The 19,118-nt window shown below is 42.3% G+C and overlaps 1 protein-coding gene across 1 annotated transcript in view; it reads right to left on the reverse strand.

Moving 5' to 3' along the window:
• Positions 1-1,248: 1,248 nt before the first annotated feature.
• Positions 1,249-19,118, reverse strand: part of FBP2 (fructose-bisphosphatase 2) — a 26,318-nt gene continuing 8,448 nt past the window's right edge. The window contains exons 4-7 of the mRNA XM_077749497.1: positions 11,148-11,288; positions 8,832-8,969; positions 5,271-5,390; positions 1,249-1,686 (exon numbers count right to left, since the gene is read on the reverse strand). Of these exons, the coding sequence (XP_077605623.1) occupies positions 1,492-1,686; positions 5,271-5,390; positions 8,832-8,969; positions 11,148-11,288 (594 nt within the window). The 3' untranslated portion in view covers positions 1,249-1,491. The remainder of the gene's footprint in view (positions 1,687-5,270; positions 5,391-8,831; positions 8,970-11,147; positions 11,289-19,118) is intronic.

Raw genomic sequence — 19,118 nt, forward strand, 5'->3', positions numbered from 1 at the left:
TAATAAAGTAGTCCATTGGTTAAAATCAGAATGTTTCTAGAAAAAGAACATTGATGTGTCCTTTGGAGAGGCTGAAAACATTTCAATTACATATTAAAATTGTGCTGCTTCTATTACTGCTACCAAGCCATAGTTAACTGAGGAACAATGCTGAGTCCTGAATTACACCCATGCTGACATCTGCATTGGGTTGTATGAACCGCCCTGCCCAAAGCCACAGTGAGAAAGGAGAATCTTGCTTCCTCCCATGGCTCCTCCTAGCCTCCACCTCCCTACTGCTGTTGCCTAATGCATGACTTTAGTGGATTTTCTAATGTTGACTCATTCTTGGATTCCTGGGTTAAGCTTGACATTGTCCTGATGCATTTTGTTTTAAGTACTTCTGGATTTGAGTTGTCAATATTTCATTAAGGATTTGACCTCTGGGTCCATATACATATATAGTAATTCTCGCAAAAATAAGCTGAGATTCCTGATGTGTATGCCACCCCAATCCCAATCCTAACATAATTTGGAAAAATGATTAGTTATTTAACTATGCATTCTGGTCAGGCCCTAGGATAAACTAAAGTGTTCTCTCCAAAATGAAAATGCAAAGTTAAGGGGTTGAGAAAAGTAGGTATTAATTTTTAAATCTTAACTCTGTTTAGTATGTGGCTTTGTCAACAGGTGACCACACTTTTATGTTCCAACAATTATTGGTCATCCAAATTATTGCTCCCCAAATAGTCTCTATCTGAAGTTTCAGAAGTTTTTGAAAAAAAATTTTAAGTGTTTTATTTATTTCTGAGAGAGAGAGACAGCGTGAGCAGTGGAGGGTCAGAGAGAAAGAGAGAGAGACACAGAATCTGAAGCAGGCTCCGGGCTCTGAGCTAGCTGTCAGCACAGAGCCTGACACGGGGTTTGAACCCACGAACCATGAGATCATGACCTGAGCCGAAGTCTGATGCTTAACTGACTGAGCCACCCAGGTGCCCCTCAGAATTTAATAGCCATAAAATTTCTAACTCAAAACTTATCCAAAGTAAGACAAAAGCTCTTCTAAGTAACTGCCAGCCATTTAAGTACATGTAAGTATACATTTAAACATATAATATATATTAAATACATATATCTCTTTCACAAGAAAGGACATGAATCACTACAGGATAAGACACTAGGTTCAAATTATAAGCCAACCAAGACAAATGCTTAACTAATCTCTGGACTTGTTGCCACAAGTAGGTAGTTACCAATTCCCTGGCTGACAGACTTGGGACTGTATCCCTACTACCTGCTCTTCGTGAGAGAAGACAAATCAAAGTTGTTCTTTTCACGTGTGGGTTTTTATTTCGAGCCCGTCACACTGAGCACAGAATCGCCTCTGGCTCCTAGACCTGTGATGAGCAGTTTGCTGCTGTTCTCATCACCACTGTTTCCACTTATTGTTCATTTAGGGCCCTTATTAGAAAGGACAAGACAAGGAGAAGACAGCCTGCAGGGTCAAACCCACTACCTGCCTGCCTGGCTTTTCTGTACACAGGTGAGGTATTCCTGCACATCATCTGGGGACCCCAGAATAAGTGGAACTCGTTGGTGAATGGCCTCTGGCTTCACATCCAGCACAGGCTGGGTGCCTGTGGTCGCCATGCCTCCTGCCTGCTCTATGATATAGGCCACGGGATTGCACTCATACAGGAGCCGGAGCTGTGGAGAAACAGAGTCAGGTGGACAAGCTTAGCAAGTTGCCAAAAGTCCCATGCCACACCCCTAAAGCTCAGTGAGGGAGTTCCAACTGCTGAACTTCTGTCTCATTAGCATGAACACACTGGGCACCCCAGCAGAGTGGGCTTTCTGGGGTCAGGACCCTCCAGAAGGCTGGATGCATCAGATGTTGTTCATCATCATGCCTTTGGGGCACTACTGGTTAGTATCTACCCATCTTGTGACCTTTGTTTTCATAAGAAACCTGCCTCCTCATTTGGGAGTATGAAATCTAGACACTTGTTTCTTATTGGTTTGGCAATGAGGCAAACTGATGTTGAGAACTGGTCAGGAGCCTCTGTATGTGAGGCCTATGACTAGGAAGGAGTCCAGCTTCGATGAGATGGGGGGTCACCTGGAGAATACTAGGTAGCCTCTTGGGATAACCTTGGTGTCCAGGATTGTATGGAGGAAACTCACATCTCAAACGTTAACTTGATAAGGTAGATTGCTAGTATTTAAATGGCCTTTTTTCTTGGCCCCTGAGTCTGAATTAACTTCTGCTGCTTGCACTCTGATAGCATAGTGCACGTCCCTCTTCATATATTTGTCACACTGAGCTTTGTGACACAACCTCCTGATATGCTTGCCCTTGAAGGCAGGGACAGAGTCTGTCTTGGTTGGCCATTGTAACATCTCCCTTCCCAGTACTTGCTGACACAAGGAAAGTGTCGAAACATGGCTACTGCATCCCTTACCCAAGGACTTCCAGTGGAGGACAGCAGGGTTCAGGGTAGAGTGGGTAAAGTCAGCCTGTGCCCTGTTTGCCAAGTTGGGCATGTGGAGCCAGGGCTGAGCTTGTCCTGAAGAAGGACTGCCTTTTCTAAGAGGCACTCAGAGAACTAGCAGGTGTCTGCCCTACATCCAGTGAATACTTGAGAAACTGAATTGAAATGGGCTGGACTGAATGTCTTTTTTGGGATCTATTTCTGTGATCACGTTGTGATTCCCTCCTCACCACCTCTACACCCACCAGAAACACACACACATCACATTAGTTTCAGGGTGATAGTCCAGCTGCATGATCTAACTCGATATCATTCTACCTTCTCCTTCCTTCTCCATTAAGTGCAAAATCTATATTTAAAAGAAAACAAGTTTGCTTCTGTAATCAGCTTACAAAGTGGTTGACCCAGCTCTCTGCAGCCTTTTCTTTGCCATTTTTTTCTTCAAATCCATTCTGAAGATCATTTGAAACTACTTTGAGAAGCAGTCATATTTTGAGCTGATTTTTGAATCATTATTATTTCACAGTGAGGAGCATCTTTTGTTCTGGTCTAGGTTAGAGAGCTGGGCATTCAGGAGACGGTAAGTTGAGACTCCAGGGGGCATTTACTGCCATTTTGGTAAAATAGTGTATGCTGCTCTCTCCCTAGATCTCCAGCTCTAGGAGTCATGGGCATCCTAGCAGGGTACAAAGAAGTCCCAGTGGGTGGGGACACACTTGGATCAGCTAGTTTTGTCCCTGATCATCCACAGAAAGGACACTAGAAGCCAATCAGTCCTAGACACCTGTCAGCTTGTAGACCTTGGCTCTTTCTTCCCCTTTCCCTTGCCTAGGGATTTGGGGTGTCAGCAATAAAGTCTCAGACTGTACCCACAAAGTCTTTGTTTATACCATGTTGATTCAGATACTTTAAAAAAAACAACATAGCATTCTCTCATAAAGTTTGTCTTTGAGCCAAGGCTGCCCTTCACCATAAGTTGCCCTTATGGTAAATTCATCTTAAAACACAATTCTCACGTTTTCATATGTTAGCCTGCTGTCTTTATGATCTACTTTTCTCTGCAGTTAAAATCTAAAGGGATAAAAAGAGACAAGCACACACATGAGGAAAGGTGTACACATCCACCCCACCCCCAAAACACACATCAATATGGTCACAGAGACCACAAAAGCTAAAACACTGAGTTTGAGAACCAATGGTACTTTCAATAGGGTTGGTGGTTATGGTGCTATGAATATAGATCTATATATGGAATTATATGTACTTATGGGAATGTCTAGGTCATTACATATGGACATTTTCTGACTTACTTTAAATCATTTTATTTTGTTTTACTTTTATTTAAATCCAAATGAGTTAACATATAGTGTAATAATGATTTCAGTAGTAGAATTTAGTGATTCATAATTTTTAAAATCATTTTAACAATTAGTAATAATTAGCCTAAATGTTTTCTGTGTTGGAACTGTGTAGGCAGGAAGAGTGGTTGTAGTGGTTGTATTTAAGCATTTCCTCATTCTCTAGATCTCATTAAACACTGCATGCCAGCACCTCTTATGTAGACTTATCTGTGATTCTTACTTCCAAAGGTAGTAAGAATTTCTCACATGAAGAGAAATTCCTGATACACTAATCTGCATATTAAAAATCTTCCCTCTGGGGGCACAGTCAGTTAATCATCTGATTCTTGATCTCAGCTCAGGTCATGATCTCACAGTTTGTGAGTTCGAGCCCTGCATCAGGCTCTGCGTCATCAGCTTGGGATTTTGCCTCTCCTCTCTGTTCCTCCCCAGCTTGTTCTCTCTCTCTTTCTTTCTTTCTTTCTTTCTTTCTTTCTTTCTTTCTTTCTTTCTTTCTTTCTTTCTTTCTTTCTTTCTTTCTTTTTCTTTCTTCCTTCCTTCCTTCCTTCCTTCCTTCCTTTCTTTCTTTCTTTCTCTCTCTCAAAATAAATAAACTTTTAAAAATAATAAAAATACAAATCTTCCCTCTGGTCTCATGTGCTCTGAAATTTCTTACCATGACTTTGAATCTGGCATTCCAGTAATCGAAATTGCACATGCTGGGAGACATATATACATGTGGCTAGTTGTTGCTGTGCCCCAAGAATACAGTAGATCTGTGTTTTGATGTGTCTACTTACCTATGATTTCTGTGAGTGGCTAAAAAACAGACACATTTCTATGGGAGGGCCTATTCAAGAAAGATGCATTTGGATCATAATATTCCCACCTAATTATACAAGTATTTTTGTGTTTGTGTCATATATTGGCAGTAAAATCTTCCTGGAGCTACCTTTGTAGAAATATTGAATAAGTTATGACCAGAAGTTCTTATTCTAGAGTTTGGGAACTCTCTAGGGGTTTCATGGGTAGAATTACGGTCATCTGTGAACCCCCTAAAAATGTATGTAATGTACATGTCTATGTGCATTTTTTCCTGGAAAGTGAGCCATACTCTTCATTAGATTTTTAAAGGATCCTTAATCCAGAATCAGGTGGTACTGAAGTTACAGGTCAGGCACAATATGTAAAAAGTGGTAGATGAACACAGCTGACTCATGGTGAGTGATGGGCATGAGGCCAAGGGAAAGTGAAGGTCAGTGAAAATTGCCAATAACAACAGTTTTAGTCTCTACCACAGCCTCAAATTCATTAATGAGAAATATACCTCATTTCTCTTCCACATGCCCACTCACAAATGGATGTGAAAAGGACAGAACAATAGCCAAAAAGCAGACATAAGGAGAAAGGGAACTCCAACTGGCTTACTGACCAGAGCCAGTGGACAAAGGAAAATTACCTTGCCTTTAGGACTTTTCTGGTTCGCCGGGTATAGGAAGATCCCTCCATACACCAGGGTGCGGTGCACATCGGCCACCATGGAGCCCACATACCTGGCCCCATAGGGAGCACTGCCATCCTAGAAGGCAGAGAGAAGACATAAGATGCTCATCTGAATTAGATACTCCATTATCCACATATCCTGGTTTAGGAAGTTTGCAAAGCACAAGAAATTAACTATTAAAGGCCTCTAAGGAAAGAAGGAGACACCAAAAGCATTTAGGCTTGGATAAGACATGCAAGAAAAATCCACCCAGCAAAACTAATTGAAACACAATAAAAGCAGGCACTGTAGGTGATTCCAAACATTGAATATTGGATGGAATGCAAAATTTTCCATATGCTCTCCTAGATAACAACATGAGTAGCCATGTTCAGTAATGTTGTATAAACTCAGCTCAATAAATAGTTTTTCAGGGGCACCTGGGTGGCTCAGTCAGATGCTCAATAAATACAAGAAGAGCTGTATGACATAAATCATAATTAATTACACACTAATTGAGCCACAAGGTTCATCTTTTACCATCAGATGGACAGAAATTTTTAAAGATTCACCACATCTAGTACATCGGGGATGCAGGGAAATGGATACTCTTTCATATGGTACTAGAGATTATAAATTGATGCAACTTTTGTGGAAGAGCATTTGATAACATCAACATGTTAAGTGCTCATATACTTTGACACCAGTAAAAAATATGCCCTGCAGATATATTTGCAAAAGGTCATGAGTGTGCACATTTGGGGCATCTCCATTGCAGCTCTGTGTGTCTTGGTGGGAAATCAGAGATGAGCAAAGCTGCTCTCCATAAGGAATTAGCTCTCTCTGTCCTCCCAAAACAAGGCTGGGCAGCCCTTTGTCAACTCCACAAATCTGTATGTGCTTGTGTAGAACAATCCTCAAGTTATGAAAAAGAAAATCAGGTGAGGTAGAGATATGCTCTACCTGATGTTCTAAAGGGGTGGAGGGGTAGATATGGAGATTGGATGTGCATAATCCCTCCCGCCATTCCAGAGCTAAGGATAAAAACAACACTTAGTAGTGGTCATCCCTGGAAAGAGCAACTTGGCTGGGGGTATGGAAGGGGGAGGCTTTTACTTTTAATTTTATATATTTCTGTTTTACATTTTCTAATCTTAGATTAAATTTTAAAATTGAAGTAAAATTCACATCAGATAAAATTGATGATTTTAAGGTACATTCATAATGTTTAAAGTACATTTAAAGTACATTCATAATGTTGTACAACAATGACTGATTACAGAACATTTCCGTCACCCAAAGGAAAACCTTACACCCATTAAGTAGTCCCTGCCCCCCACCTCCCTCAGCCCCTGGCAACCACTAATCTGACTCTATACATTAATCTTGTCCTTGCATCTGGCTCCTTCCACTCAGCATAAATGTTTCTGAGGTTCACCTATGCTGTGGTATGCAACAGTACTTCACTTCTGTTTATGACTGAATAAAACTCTCGTGTGTGGATGTACCACCACTTATTCATCCATTTTTCAGTTGATGGACATTGAATAGTTTCCACCTCTGGTTATTGTAAGTAATGTTGCTATGAACATTTGTGTATAAGGTGGGGCTTTTTGTGTCTGTTTGTTTTTAATACCTGTTTTCAGTTATTTGGGATATATACATAGGAGCAGGACTGCAGGGTCAAATGGTAATTCTATGTTTAACTTTTGAGATATATAACTTTTTAAATTTTGCTAACAAAAATAGAAATCAGAATTTCAGTCAAGTGGAAACATTGCAAACATTGCCTTCTTCTTTGGGCCTTTCTTTTGTTCTTGTTTTTGTTTTGTCTTTAATTTTTATTTATTTATTTATTTTTGAGAGGGAGGCTGAGTGAGAGAGGGGCAGAGAGAGAGAATCTCATGAGGGGCAGAAAGAGAGAGAGAGAATCCCATGCTGACAGCATGAAGCCTAACGCGGGGCTTGAGCTCACCTGATGCAGGGCTCTAGCTTATGAACCATGAGATCACAACCTGAACCAAAGTTGGATGCTTAACTGACTGAGTCACTCAGGCGCCCGTGGGCCTTTTTTTATTTAATAATAGTAAAAAATACTTAATTAAAGAAAGCAATAGCTTCAAGCCAACGCCCACCATGCTAGCCTCTCCTGCTTTTATCTCTGCCCCTCTATCTCTCTTCACAGAGAATTTTGAGGGAAGAGGAAATAGATCATTTTCCCTAATTTCCTTTTAATGTATTTGAAGGATCACTGCAAATTTCCACCAGAGCCAAGAGGATGCCCACCACCTAGTTGAGTGTATTCCCATTTGTCCAAAGTCAAAATTCCTTTTTGTATTTTAGGTAGAAATTCTGGGATCCAACCCTAGCTTTCATTGTATCTCTGTTCATCTTAGGAGTCAGAATTGGACTCTCCTAAGACCACCCAGCACTTCAGTCAAAATGATCACTGTTTTTACATCCAGAAGAAAGTCTCTCCCTGGACTCTCAAGCACCGCCTGAGGAAACTATCAAGCATTCACACTGGTTTCCAGCTGTTACATGTAGACTAAACTTTCTGAAGCCAGAACCGATGAATTTCTAGTCTTCAATTTATGTACTTGTAAGGGATTTTATGTAAAAGCAAGCAATTGAAACCAAAACCTCCTATAGGCAAAACAAGGCCTTTTATGCTAGGAACAGATACATAGTAAATCTCGTTTCACGTTGAAGAGCAAATGGAGGATTCTGGAGATTTGCTTTATATTGGATAACATGTACTTTCCTTTGCTGTTTAAAAGGGTCTCATCTTTGAATCAGTATTGAAATATCAGTTAATACGTTGGGCTCAGCAGTCTACCATTTCTATGATAAGTGAACACTGACTTTCTAATTCTAATAACATCCCCCAGAATTTGATGAGAGAGGGCCCCACTTGTAAACAAGCTTATACCCCTCTCCCAAGTTAGACCAGAATTTACACTCCTGATCTGGAAATTTTTTTACTCTACTCCCATACCTGTCTTAAAATCTCTCTTAGAATGGTGGACATACTGACTGGAGTGTTTGGGCTGCATTAATAGCCACATGAAGTCCAGAACATGATAATCCCTTTCAGAGATAAAAATATCCTAAATCTTGGGGTAAACACAAGGCCCTGATATTAGGACATACGAATGGAGCTTTCAAATATAATTAATTATTCCATCTAAAAGCAAATATAGGTGAGTGACCAGAATCTACATAGGTGGTAGCTCAGTAAACAAATGACTTGAGAAGTTCAAGCCTGAACCCTGAATTTTGAAAATGTGACCTGTTTTCTTCGTAAACAATGTCTCCTGGAAAAACCAACTAGGGAGTATTATCTTGAGTAGGTTATTTTAGCTGTAAAAGACATTGCTCGTTTATGAAGAAAGGCAGAGTCAGTCATTCTCATACCGACCAGAGGCATAAACAGTGGCATCAACCTCTGTCAACCAAGTTCCCAAAGCCACCACCCAAACAGGGACCCCTGAGGCAGCATTCTCCCTGCTACTGCATTAGGCTTTCTTCACTCACCTCAGGAAATTTCTTCTTCTGCACATACTCTGAGGTTGCAGCATCAAAATACTTGGCATAGCCCTCATTGAGACTGTAAATCTTTCCTTTCTTCTTTATCCTGACATCTTTTTCCACCAGGATAAATTCACCAAGAGCCTAGAAAGATGAAGAGAAATGTTTGGAAGAAGAGAGATACCAGGAAACAGAAGCCAACAGCACTCTCTCGAACAATCAGAGAGCACTGGAAGGTGTGGGACTGCTGGAGGAAGCTGGGGGTGCCACATCCTTCAACAGCCCCAGCAGTGTTACAGCAAGAGATGAAATAATTCAAAGGAAATCAGGAATGGTTCCTTGGTAATGTGCACTTCCTGCCAGGTTACTCATTTATAGGGAAACCTGCAGTATTTATCTCCCAAGTTCTCATCCCCAGTTAATTCCTAATGTTTCAAGGAAGATTTGGGCCGTCGACAATAAGAAGTTTCATGAATGAGATTTGTCATAAAGGTGGGGGATACAGTTCCCCTACCAATGTGTGGTCCACTTATGTAAATAACTCAGTCTTGGAAACCATTAAACGTTCTCAATATCTCAGTGACTCTTACACAAGTTAAGGAGGAAATCCCTTCCATCAGAAACTATATTCAATTGGCATAAGGAATAAAATGGATAAAAATTAAAGAAATCTTCAGAATCATTAATAAAAATGTGGCAGTGCACCCATCGTGGTTGCTCTGCAGGCTATCCCGCACATACCGCTTTATCTGACTGCTGGTGATATAGGGACATCCCTCAGGCACCTGTTTATCTGAGTGCTAATGGATGTGATTAGCTGGCTGCAGATATCACCCTGAAAGGCTAGATGTCTCTCTAAGTCACTAAGAGGGAAACCAGGCTTGGAAATGTAATCATCTTTAATGAACATCAAAGACTAAGAAAGTGAAAATCTCCCACCATGACAGCTCACAGCTGGCAGCTAGACTAGAAGGTTTCTAATAAACATAGGAATTTACATTCCCAGAGTATAGAGGCAAGACCATTCTGACCATGTCTGAAATAAGACAGTGATATGAACAGCCACAGAAATAACTAAGCATCCCTCTCTTCTGTGAGTGATAACTGTTACTTTACCAATGAATCTCTACCTCACTTTAATCTTCCCACATCCTAGATAAAAATTATTGATATATAATCATTAATTGTGCCCACTTCTAGACAACTCCCAAACTAGAACTAACCCTCTCTTTTTTTAATCCTCCTGAGATCAAGCAAAAGCCCACTTGCTATACAGTTAAGTCCATCCCAACTCTCTTCTAGCATGACACTCTACTGTTCCTCTAGAGCACATCCTCCCTTGTGCATTACACCCAACTTCTTTTTTATTAGAGGCAAGTTCTTGATGATCTTTGGTTCATGAGCTTCAATAACTTGCTGTGGACATTTGTTGCTTTCGACCAGCCCAGTGTGGAGTAACACTTGCTAAAAGCATCCTGACTCCCTTTGAAGAACCAACTCTTTTCATTTGATTCCAGTCTGGGAAGATTAGACTGAGCCTCCTCTAGCTCACTTCAGGCATTTGACTCAGCTTGGCAAATTAGATACTCTTCCCTGGCAAGTGAACCTGGAGTGAGAGACACAGAATCAGAGGTACTGTCCTAACCAGACTGGCCATGCTGCAAGCCCATTCCTGTGACTCCTGCTTCCTGGCCCTCAAGATCTGCCCATTTCCAGCTTGCATCCTGAGCTTTACTGTTAATGCAGTAACACCCTTTACTTAATTGGGAAGAACATGTATGTTAGAGGCTGTCCTACAAACCCAGCTGTCCAATAGGGTGTCCAATTAAGTTAATTAAAATAAAATAATTTTTAAAACCCAGTTTCTTAATCACACTAATCACATTGCAATCATTCAATAGCCACATGGAATGAGTGGCTACCATACTGGACAGCACAGATTATAAAACATATCCATGTCACAGAAAGTTCTATTGGATAGTGCTGTCTAAAAGTCCATGTTTCTCTCTAGACATTGGCAACATTAGGATTTTTTAAATCATTGTATTCCCATAAGCCAAAGAGGTTGAATGTATTTTTAGATTAGAAACTCCTTAAAGACACAGCCTGGGTTGATAAGACAGACCCCTAAGAACCCTTTAAATGCCTTCCATTAGACAAAGGTCTTTAATGTTTTTTGATGTTGGTGTTGGCTCACCAACTAGACTCTCTGGCCCCAAAAGCAAATATTAAGAATGACCAGAAAATTATCCCAGGGGACTGGAATTAAAGCACAGAGATGCATGGAGTCCTAAGTACTGATGCTCCATATTGGGTACCTACTGGGTCAAGCATGAAGAGGTCCACTCCCTGCCCAGTGGAAAGAGCCACCAGGGTTGCACTGCCATAGAGGGCATAGCCTGCAGCCACAATATTTCGGCCTGGCTGCAGAGCATCCTTTTCAGAAGGCTCGTCGTCTGATGTCTGCAGAAGAGAAAAGAGGAACATGGTGTGTTATTGTCTCTGGCCAGACCCCTTTGCCAGAGGCCTGGGCTGCAGATCTACTGGTACCACTGAAGGCAGTGCAGTTCTCAGGATTTTGAGCTGAAGCACATGTATCTGGAGGGAATGAGCTGCCATGTTAATGAATGGTTCTACCTGAGCCATTTTGGAAAGGAATTCTTGGACTTCTCCCTGGTTTCTGAACACGTTCATCTGCATCCTGCCAAGAAATCACCCAAGATGCTAAAACCACAGCCTCTCTTCATAGTCGTAAGTCATGCTTCTTAACTGTTATAACAACCAAGGTTATTAAGCTCTGATTTTGTGCCATATTATTGTACATATTCACCAGCCCCCTGAGGGAAATATCTTTATCATTTCCATTGTGTAGGTGTAACACTCAGAGTCTGAATGTGTGGAAAACTCACCCGACATCTAGAAGCCTCAGGGGTGGAGTCAAGCCCAGGTAGCCAGGCTCAAGGATCTTACCTGTTCCACGTGCTATACCTTGAACTCCTTGTCTTTGTCTGCCGTGCCCATCCCAACACCCCCCACACTGAACCCATGTCTATAGTTAGGAATGTTTTCTTCAAAAAGCCTCTCCCTTTACCATGGCAGCAGTGCAGGTGTAAATGAGAATTCAGAGAGACCAGACAGGTGGGGATGCTGAGGAAGGGGCAGCGAATATTCTCAATGGAGGGACAGAGCTGCAGCTGAGACTCTATTTCATAACCCACTTTCCCCAATATGTCTCAAAGGTTCCTTCCTTCCCCACCTCTTTATATTCTAAAAGGCAAGTGAATCAAAGCTTATGAGTTTGGTGGGGCGCCTGGGTGGCTCAGTCAGTTAAGCATCCAACTTCAGCTCAGGTCATGATCTCATGGTTGGTAAATTTGGGGCCCCACGTTGGGCTCTGTGGTGACAGCTCAGAGCCTGGAGCCTACTTCAGTTTCTATGTCTCTCTCTCTCTCTCTGTCTTTCTCAAAAATAAATAAACATTTAAAAAAAATTTAACTTACGAGTTTGGAAAGATGAGTAGCAAACTTCTGGCCTTACCTGTGAGGAACTGAGTTGGGGCTGGGAGTCGAGAAGAGCTCTTTCCCATCTTCATCTGGGGTTGTGACTATACAACAAAACCTTAAGGGAGGGAGAGAATTCTGGACAAACACTCAGGCTGGCTCTCTACCCTCATATCTCTGTGGATGGCAGATATGAGAGGAGCTTTGAAGGAGAGGCGAATGGGCAGACTTCAATCAACTCTCTTCAAATCAAAACATCCATGAGGCACCTGGATGGCTCAGTCAGTTAATGTCTGACTTCAGCTCAGGTCATGATCTCATGGTTTGTGAGTTTGAGCCCTACATCAAGCTTTGTGCTGACAGCTCAGTGCCTGGAGCCTGCTTCAGATTCTGTGTCTCCCTCTCTCTACCCCTCCCCTGCTCATGCTCTGTCTCTCTCTTTTTCTCAAAAACAAATAAACATTAAAATTTTTTTAATAAAATAAAAGAGAAGAAATGGCAGTCAGGAGAGGTACCCACACAACGTCTTGAAACCAGTGAGTGATAAAGCTGGGATGGACCCACATCTCCCAATACTATGCCAGCATCCTTCATCCTTCAATACTGTCACAGAACATGGGGCCAGTCTTCCCTTGCAAGTAATATCCTAACAAGTTGATTGTAAAACCAAACCTTATTCTTTTTTAAAAATGGCATGTTCCTTTTAATAATTTTTCCTCTTCCCATCTTATATTCTTTCAAAAAACTTTCTTTTCCTTTTTTTTTTTTTTTGCACCCAATTACATTTCCATCTGATTTGGACACATGTTCAATAAATTGGCCTGATTTCCAGATTTCCTGGCCACTTACAGATTCTGAGAACTGGGCCCCAGAGCAGATGCTCAAAGTGGACCAGCATCATCAACATCCCCAGGGATCTTGTTAGGAGTGCAAATACTCATCCCCCCTCCTTCCTTAATCTGGCCAGGCCTACAGTATCAGAAACTCTGGGCCTCTAGAGTCAGGCTTCCAGGTGATTCTGAGACATGCTAGTTTGGGAACCACTGGTCTAAAGCATGAGCTCATAAAACTCTTTAGGAAAGTGGGAGGTTTTTAATTAAAACCTTTAGTCTTCACCATTGATGCTTCTGAAACACCTCCACTCGGCCATCAGAAGGACTTTATTTTCTGTGTATGAAACCAGGGTTCCTTCCTGCTGATTTCTCCCTGACCAGAGTCTGTTCTTCCTCTGAGCTGTGATCCTGCAACCCCTGCACAGTGTAGCACCCTCTCTGTGACCCTCTGGGCTCTGCCCAGTGGCTGGAAGAGAACCACTCCTTCCCCCTGGCTTTACTGACTTTAAATAACAGGTAGAACTCTCTGGCCTAAAGAAATAACAAAAAATACATTCCAGATCCCAAAACTTCCTTCTAGCCATTGCCTCATCTCTGTCTTCACATAGATCCTGGAGTCTAGAATGGCTGTCTATAGTAGCTGTCTTTCTTCTCTTGCCACCTGTCCACTCTATCAGGAGCACACTGCCCAATCCTCCTGACCCTAACCCTTGGCAATGTTGGGTCCCTTGACTACTGTCTCTTTCTTGACATGGATCTCTCCTGAGCATCTGTCTACTTCCCTCTTTTCTGGACTCTAATATTGCGATTTATAAGAAATATGTATTTGCTCCTTCAGATGACCAAAATGCATTTCTCATATATATTTGGTTTTTGCCCACAGTCACTGGCTCACAACTTCCAAAACCCTCAGACTTTCCTTAGTGTTGAAAGTGATGAAGGTGTCTTTGGGACAGCACCAAAGGAGGAGGGCTGGTTGCCCAGAGAACCAACCACGTGATCACATGATTAGAAGGTTACAACTTTCCATGGCGCCTGGGTGGCTCAAACAGTTAAGCTTCCAACTTTAGCTCAGGTCATGATCTCATTGCTCATGAGTTCGAGTCTTGAATTGGGCTCTGTGCTGACAGCTCAGAGCCTGGAGCCTGTTTCGGATTCTGTGTCTCCCTCTCTCTCTCTGCCCCTCCCCTGCTCATGGTGTCTCTCTCTATCTCAAAAATAAATAAACATTAAAAAAATTTTTTTAAAAAGGTTACAACTTTCAGACTCACCCTCTGACTTCCTGAAGGGGCAAGGAGATAGAGATCGAATCAATTGCCAATGGCCAGTGATTTAATCAAACATGCCTATGTAATGAAGCCTCCATAAAACCTGAAAAAGACAGGGTTTGAAGAACTTCTGGATTGGTAAACATCTGGAGATACAAGGAAGGTGGTGCACCTGGAAAGGACAGGGAAGCTCTGCAACCTTTCCCCCTTACCCTGCCCTAAGGGTGTCTTCCATCTGGATATTCTGAGTTATATCCTTTAATAACAAACCGGTTATCTAACAACATTTTTCTCTGAGTTCTGTGAGCTGCTCTAGCAAATTAGCCAAACCTGAGGAGGGGGTCTTGGGAACCTCTCATTTATAGCCAGTCAAAAGCACAGGAAAAACCTGGGCTCTTGACCGGCATCTGCATTGAATTGCCAGGGGTGAGGGGAGTGGGGCAGAAGGTAATTGGAAATTTCAATCTATAGCATGTTGCTCAGAAGTACAGACTTGCCTTGTAGGACTGAACCCTTAACCCATGGAATCTGATGCTCTCTCTGGGTAGATAGTGTCAGAATTGAGTTGAATTTTTGGATGCCTCCTCATGTCTGAGAATTGCTTGATGCTGTGTGGGTACCCCACCACACCCTCATTTTGGAATTGGGTCCAGAAACCTTTCATGGACTTCTTTCTAACTGTCTAGCTATGCCTTCTCATTTGCTTTTGGCATCTCCTATTCTTCCAACCCCGTATTGCAAGGGGGTTCCTTGCAGTGTTCCTCCTGGCTCCTCTGCACCCTCAGGGGATCTAACCAGTGCAAAATGGACTTTCTATCCAATGTGGAGACTCTAAGTTTCTGTGAGACAAACAAATTTAATGAGGTCTGGAGTAGACGCCTGACCCAAACTGCCCCAATCAGTCTACTCAGAAATCCAGATTTGGGGCTAGAACACTTCGGTTTATGTCAACTTAGGAGCTGTGGGATGGCACTTTCTTCTGCCGTTGGCCAAAGAAGCAGAGAAAAGTTGGTCCACAGAGAGGGAAAGGAGTGAAGTGGCCACATGACAGGAAGGCAAGATAAGAAACTCTTTTCTGGTCCTAGCTTTCCCTGAGGCTGGCCATACTCTTGCCTTGGAGTTGCCTAATCCATTCCTGCCATTCCTGCCATTTACACCAGAGCCCTAACTAATAAAGCTATATTCTTAGTCTACACACTTCTCAGTAATCTCACTCACAACCAGAGTTCAAAGCTCTATGCACATGTCAATGACTCCCAGACCTCCATCTTCATCTCCCCTGAGAGTACAGCCTTGGAGTCACCTGTCCACCGGGCATCCCTAGTCAGGTATCCCATAGATACCCCAAACTCAACATGCATCTAAGATAGAATTTGTCTGCTCCATCTCACACCCCAAATCGCAGCTCTTCTCCCATTGTTTCCTGTCTCAGCAACTGTCTACTGTCATCTGCCCAGTAGAAACCTCAGGGTTACTTGCCCCTCCCTCTCCCTAACTACCCTCCTTGTCCTTACCCATGCCCTCCACTCAGTAAGCCCAGTCACTCCTAACATCTACTCTTCATAGCTCCGTGGCCCCCTCTGCATCCTTACCATCAGCACTTGGCTCCAAGTGACCTTTACCTCCTGCCTGATCCCCCAACTCCATCCTTGCCCCACTCTGGTCCATGTCACTCTGTTTAAAACACTTCCTTGACTTCCCACTGCCTCAACATCTGATATTCTTTTTTTTTTTAATGTTTTATTTATTTCTAGGAGAGAGAGAGAGAGACAGCGTGAGCAGGGGAGGGTCAGAGAGAGAGGGAGTCACAGACTGAAACAGGCTCCAGGCTCTGAGCTGGCAGTCAGCACAGAGCCCGACGCAGGGCTCGAACCCATGAACCGCGAGATCATGACCTAAGCGAAAGATGGACGCTTAACTGACTAAGCCACCCAGGCGCCCCCAACATCTGATATTCTTAACTCATCTTACCAGGTCTTCCATGATCTGTCCCCTGGTAGTTGACAAGCCTTGTCTAACACCATCCTTGCCCCACAACCGAGTTCCACACTGCAAAAATACTGAGTTTCTTTTCTCTTCTTGAACATTCCACTACCCTGCATCTGAGCTCCAAGACTCTGTATATGACCTTCCTTCTAGCCAGCATGGCCCAATCCTTTCTCCTCACACCTGCTGCCTGAGAAACTCATAGTTAACCTTCAAGTCCCAAGTGAAATATCATCTCTCCCATGGAGGCCTTCTCTGACCTCATGGTTAGTCTTCCAGGTACTCAATGCTTCTCCTGGGAAGCTCCTGACACACCTTCATTAGTGTGTTTAATGTCTGCCTTCCTAAATAGTCTGTAAACTGCATGGTGGCAGGTGCCAACTGCCTTGTTCAGGACTATTTTCCCACCATGAGGTGCAATCTGGCACATGACTATGGCATTCAATTGATGCATGCATGCAAACATCCATCCAAGTTTATACATGTGCATATATATGCATGCATACACACATTTTCAGGAGCATGCTGGATAGTCTAATGCAAGGCATTCCCAAATTTCATCAAACTCTTATATAAATTTAGATTTTCCCTGAAATTTAACATTTTATTTTAAAATAATTAAAGATTCACTGGAAGTTGAACAGAGTACAGAGATCCCATGTACCTTTCACCCAATTTCTCTCAATAGTTGCATAGTTATTAGAAGATATAAATAGTTGCATAGTTATTAGATGATATAATACTTCCAGTTATTAGATGAATATATCCTAAGGATGTAATGTACAGCATGGTGACTATAGTTAACAATACTGATTGTATACTTGAAAGTTGCTATGCGAGTAAATCTTAAAAGCTCTCATCACCAGAAAAAAATTTTGTTTAACTATGTGAGGTGATCACCAAACTTACTGTGGTGATCATTTCAATATATATATTATATATATCAAATCATTATGTGTTCACCTATTCTAATACAATGCTATAGGTCAATTAGATCTCAATAAAATTGGGGGCATGGGCAAGAAGCCATTAAGAGCCATTATGGTGCAGTTGGAGAGCCTGTTTGAATTCCTGTCCTTCATGTACCAACTGGTGATTTTTAGTTGAGTCACTTAACTTCTCTGTGCTTCAGTTTGTTCCCTAGTAAATAATAATAGCAGCAGTGTGTGCACCTGCCTTGTAGCTGAGGTGATTGACTGACCCGGGAGCACTGTGCTGGCAGGTGGGCAGAAGAGTGCAGGATCATGCTCAGCGGTCAACAGTATTGGCCACAATGAAAAAGCTAATGTTGAAAGCCACCTCAAAGATACAACTGTTGTCTTTTTTTCAGAATCTCATAAAGATCACACCACCTATCTCTTTATTTTTATCTCCAAGCTATACTTCAAAGGGAGAAGTAACACTCCTTTATACGCCTATCTCATTTTGGCTTAACCTCAAAACATCATCTTAGTCTTCCACTTTCTCAAATACCACAGAAAGTATCTTGGGTCATTCTCTCCTGAGCCTTCAGCAAAAGTCTCCTTTTCTCTCTTCACAAGAAAAAGAGAGAGAGAGAGAGAGAGAGAGAGACAGAAACACCAACTGGGAAAACAACATTCTCAGAATCTTCCTCTAGTCTGGGCTGGCTTGGCTTCCACTTGGTCTCCAAAACAGAAGTAACAGAGCCACCCTCCTGCTCCTTGATTTTCTTCACATAAAGAAAGCTTAGGTTAATTCACATATTCTGGTAAGGTTAGGTTTCTGCTAAGCTTTTGCCCCCCCCAAATCAAATTCTGGCCTCTTTCTTTGGACAACCATCAGCCAACAATAAATAATCTTGCAAAATCAATATCTACAGATAACACAGTGGTCAATATGGGATATACCCAACCCTCCCCCACGTTTATAATCTAAGAGCATGAAGGAAAATACTCATACAAAGTTAATTACATACCTATTACATGATTAGTGCCAAATTGGTAGCATAGAAATCAGTGATGCCTGCGTGTTTGATCATAAATCGTTCAGCGGAAAGAATGTGTGCAGTGGAGCCAGAGGTAGGGGTCTTTAAAACCAGCCCAGAGGGCGGATTACTCAATTGAACAACCCTTAAGACCATCCAGAGCCTGTGGACTCCCTTCTACCTGACAGCCCCAGGGAAAAGGCCCACCCATCCTGATTAGAGTGAGGACTGATCTCAAATTGAGATGCTGTGGATTATGTGGTGCAACATGAAGTCTCTGGTAATCCTGGATGGTTGCAAACCAACCCATAAAATTCTCTGTTGGCAGGTATGTGGTATATAGGTGAAATGGCCCCAAACAGTCCTAATACCCAGAATCTGTGACTAAGTTGCATTACATGGCACAAGGGACTTTGTAGATGCAACTAGGATTACCAATTTAAGATAGAGAGAGATCATTGTGGATTTTCCAGATGGGCACAATCTAATCAAATGAGCCCTTAAAAGCAGAGAACTTTCTGTGGCTGAGGGCAGGGGAGAAAAGGCAAAGTGGGGATATCAGAGAGATTAGAACCTGTTAGACTTGGCCTGCCTTCACTGCCTTGGATAACAAAGGAATCACAAGCCAGGGAATATAGGAAGCCTCTAGAAGCTGAGAATGACCCCAGTATCAGCCGGCAAAAACAAAAACAAAATAAAAAACCCAAGGACTCCATCCTACAACAGAATGGAACTGAATTTTGCAAATGACCTAACAGAAC

This window comes from Crocuta crocuta, unplaced genomic scaffold (genome assembly GCF_008692635.1).
Source record: "Crocuta crocuta isolate KB4526 unplaced genomic scaffold, BGI_CrCroc_1.0 scaffold99, whole genome shotgun sequence".
Lineage (NCBI taxonomy): Eukaryota > Metazoa > Chordata > Mammalia > Carnivora > Hyaenidae > Crocuta > Crocuta crocuta.